Source organism: Borostomias antarcticus (genome assembly GCF_949987555.1).
Source record: "Borostomias antarcticus genome assembly, chromosome: 13".
Taxonomy (NCBI): Eukaryota; Metazoa; Chordata; class Actinopteri; order Stomiiformes; family Stomiidae; genus Borostomias; species Borostomias antarcticus.
In genome coordinates this window covers 21,024,204-21,026,703 of record NC_140246.1, presented here as the reverse complement: position 1 = coordinate 21,026,703, position 2,500 = coordinate 21,024,204, and the positions used below count along the sequence as shown (strand labels likewise).

The following is a 2,500-nucleotide window of genomic DNA, read 5'->3' as shown; positions in this document are numbered from 1 at the left end:
AGTCGTCAAACTTTAAGGGTTGTTCAGTTGAACTTTAAGAACCTTTTTGGGCATCTGGTGGAGCATTTTATCGGTTAGATGGTTCTAGTTGGAAAAAGGGTTAAGAAAATGTGTTATTTCAGAGGGTTCCTATACAGGGACAGCCAGAGAATATAAAATGGTGCCAGGTAAAACTTTTTTGATTATTTTTGTAATGACAAAACACGTAGTGAGTTTAGTTGGAGTGGTTCAACTACAGTACGTACAGGAGAGGAGAGGAGAGGAGGGCAGGGTTAGGGCTCGTTGTGGCAGTCGTATTCACCGGAGGGTATAATCGGTGCATTGTTCCATACTGAACCACCCCTTCAGTCAGTCCCACCCTCCCTTAGTGTGTGACTGACACGGCTCAGTGTGTGCCCTTCTGTCTCCATGGTAACTGACCTCCATGGTGGCGTTGTACTCGTGGTAGAGATCTGCGTCCTCGGCTGACTCGGCCAATCGCTGAGAGGAGTGACAGACACACACATAGTTAGACTACTGACAGTAACAGACACACATAGTTAGACTACTGACAGTAACAGACACAAACATAGTTAGTCTACCGACAGTAACCGACATACACTCATAGTTAGACTACTGACAGTAACAGACACACTCATAGTTAGACTACCTACAGTAAAAGACACAGATTTAATTAAACTACCGACTGTAACAGACACAAATACATAGTTAGACTACCGACAGCAACAGACATACAGACATAGACTACCAACAGTAACAGACACACAGCTATAATTAAACTACAGACAGTAACAGACATACAGACATAGGGTTAGACTATTGACAGTAACAGATATACACACATGAATAGATTATAGGCTGATTTAGTAAAATGTCAGACAGCAAAACACAGACATCAGCAGACACACATTGTTAGACTACTAACATTGACAGACATCAGCAGACACACATAATTAGACAGACTATGTTTAACGGACATAAGTTAAATCACATTAAAACTAGACCAGTCATTACTAGACATGCACTGGATCAAAAGGTCCTGGTTAATATTTCCTGGGTCCTACTCTGTAGCCGTGGACAACAGAATGACAAACACACATTACGCTGTGCAGGAGGAGGATCTTGTGGGATGAACAGATGGTCGTTATCTCCTGACAGGAGAGTCATCACGCACACATCACATCCATCTCCAGTTGCTGGACGACCAAAATGTTGACTCAAGCTGAGGTGAACACTAATTTGCCCTAACATACACTTTGGCAATTGAAATGTGCTCTTACAGAAAAGTGTGTGCTGGAGTAAGCGTGTTTTTTTTGGGGGGTGGATGGGGGGTGGACCGGAGTCTTCCTCACCTTGACAGACTTCAACTTCCTGCCCAGCATGTTCTCCATCTCCTCAGCGAACCTCTGGACCAGCTCTGCCCCGTCCACCTCCTCCATCTTCACCACCGACTCGATGTCCTTGTATTTCTGAGGGGGGCAGAACACAGGCACCGTGTAGCTAGGGGGGGCAGAACACAGGCACCGTGTAGCTAGGGGGGGCAGAACACAGGCACCGTGTAGCTAGGGGGGGCAGAACACAGGCACCGTGTAGCTAGGGGGGGCAGAACACAGGCACCGTGTAGCTAGGGGGGGCAGAACACAGGCACCGTGTAGCTAGGGGGGGCAGAACACTGGCACCGTGTAGCTAGCGGGGGATCGAACCCGGGTCGCTCGCGTGAAGGACGTGTGTCCAGTTCACTCAGAGAGAGCCTAAGTGTTATCACCAGAACACAGTAAGCTATGGGCACATTAACGTTACGCTAACGCACAGCCTAACTTAACAACAACAACAACAACAAACATCTTTATTTGTCACGCGGTGAGACACACGCACATCACACGGTGTAGGCGTCGAAACACACTAGAGCATCCACCGACAAAACCTCTCTCTGCTCTTAACCCATCCCCACGTCCTTCCCCCCAAGGACAGCCCAGAGCAGACAGTAGGCAGCGTGTTGGGGACAGTAGGCAGCGTGTTGGGGACAGTAGGCAGCGTGTTGGGGACGGTAGGCAGCGTGTTGGGGACAGTAGGCAGCGTGTTGGGGACAGTAGGCAGCGTGTTGGGGACAGTAGGCAGCGTGTTGGGGACAGTAGGCAGCGTGTTGGGGACGGTAGGCAGCGTGTTGGGGACAGTAGGCAGCGTGTTGGGGACAGTAGTCAGCGTGTTGGGGACAGTAGGCAGCGTGTTGGGGACAGTAGGCAGCGTGTTGGGGACGCGCCCGGGGACCAACCAAGTGCTCGTGTCCATCTTCGTCAGGGATGGACTGCGTTAGCAATCTGTTCTTTTGCATGTTTTTCGTATTGGGTTCTTTATGGGGGAAGCCCTTGCGAACGCGGGGAGAACATGCAACTCCGCACAGAAAGGCCCGGAGAACTTCTTGCTGTGAGGCGACAGTACTAGGTACTGCGCCACCGTGCCGCACATTGGAGATTTTGGGGTCCAGTCTCTTGCACAAGGA

At 49.8% G+C, this 2,500-nt stretch overlaps 1 protein-coding gene across 1 annotated transcript in view; it reads right to left on the bottom strand.

Annotated features, from left to right (window-relative positions):
• The window catches only part of LOC311317051 (voltage-dependent calcium channel subunit alpha-2/delta-4-like), a gene marked incomplete at both ends in the record, with an annotated part of 55,439 nt that overhangs the window by 33,272 nt on the left and 19,667 nt on the right, over window positions 1-2,500 (bottom strand). Inside the window, 2 exons of the mRNA XM_084448049.1 lie at window positions 421-480; window positions 1,353-1,469. Coding sequence (XP_084304175.1) covers window positions 421-480; window positions 1,353-1,469 — 177 coding nt within the window. The remainder of the gene's footprint in view (window positions 1-420; window positions 481-1,352; window positions 1,470-2,500) is intronic.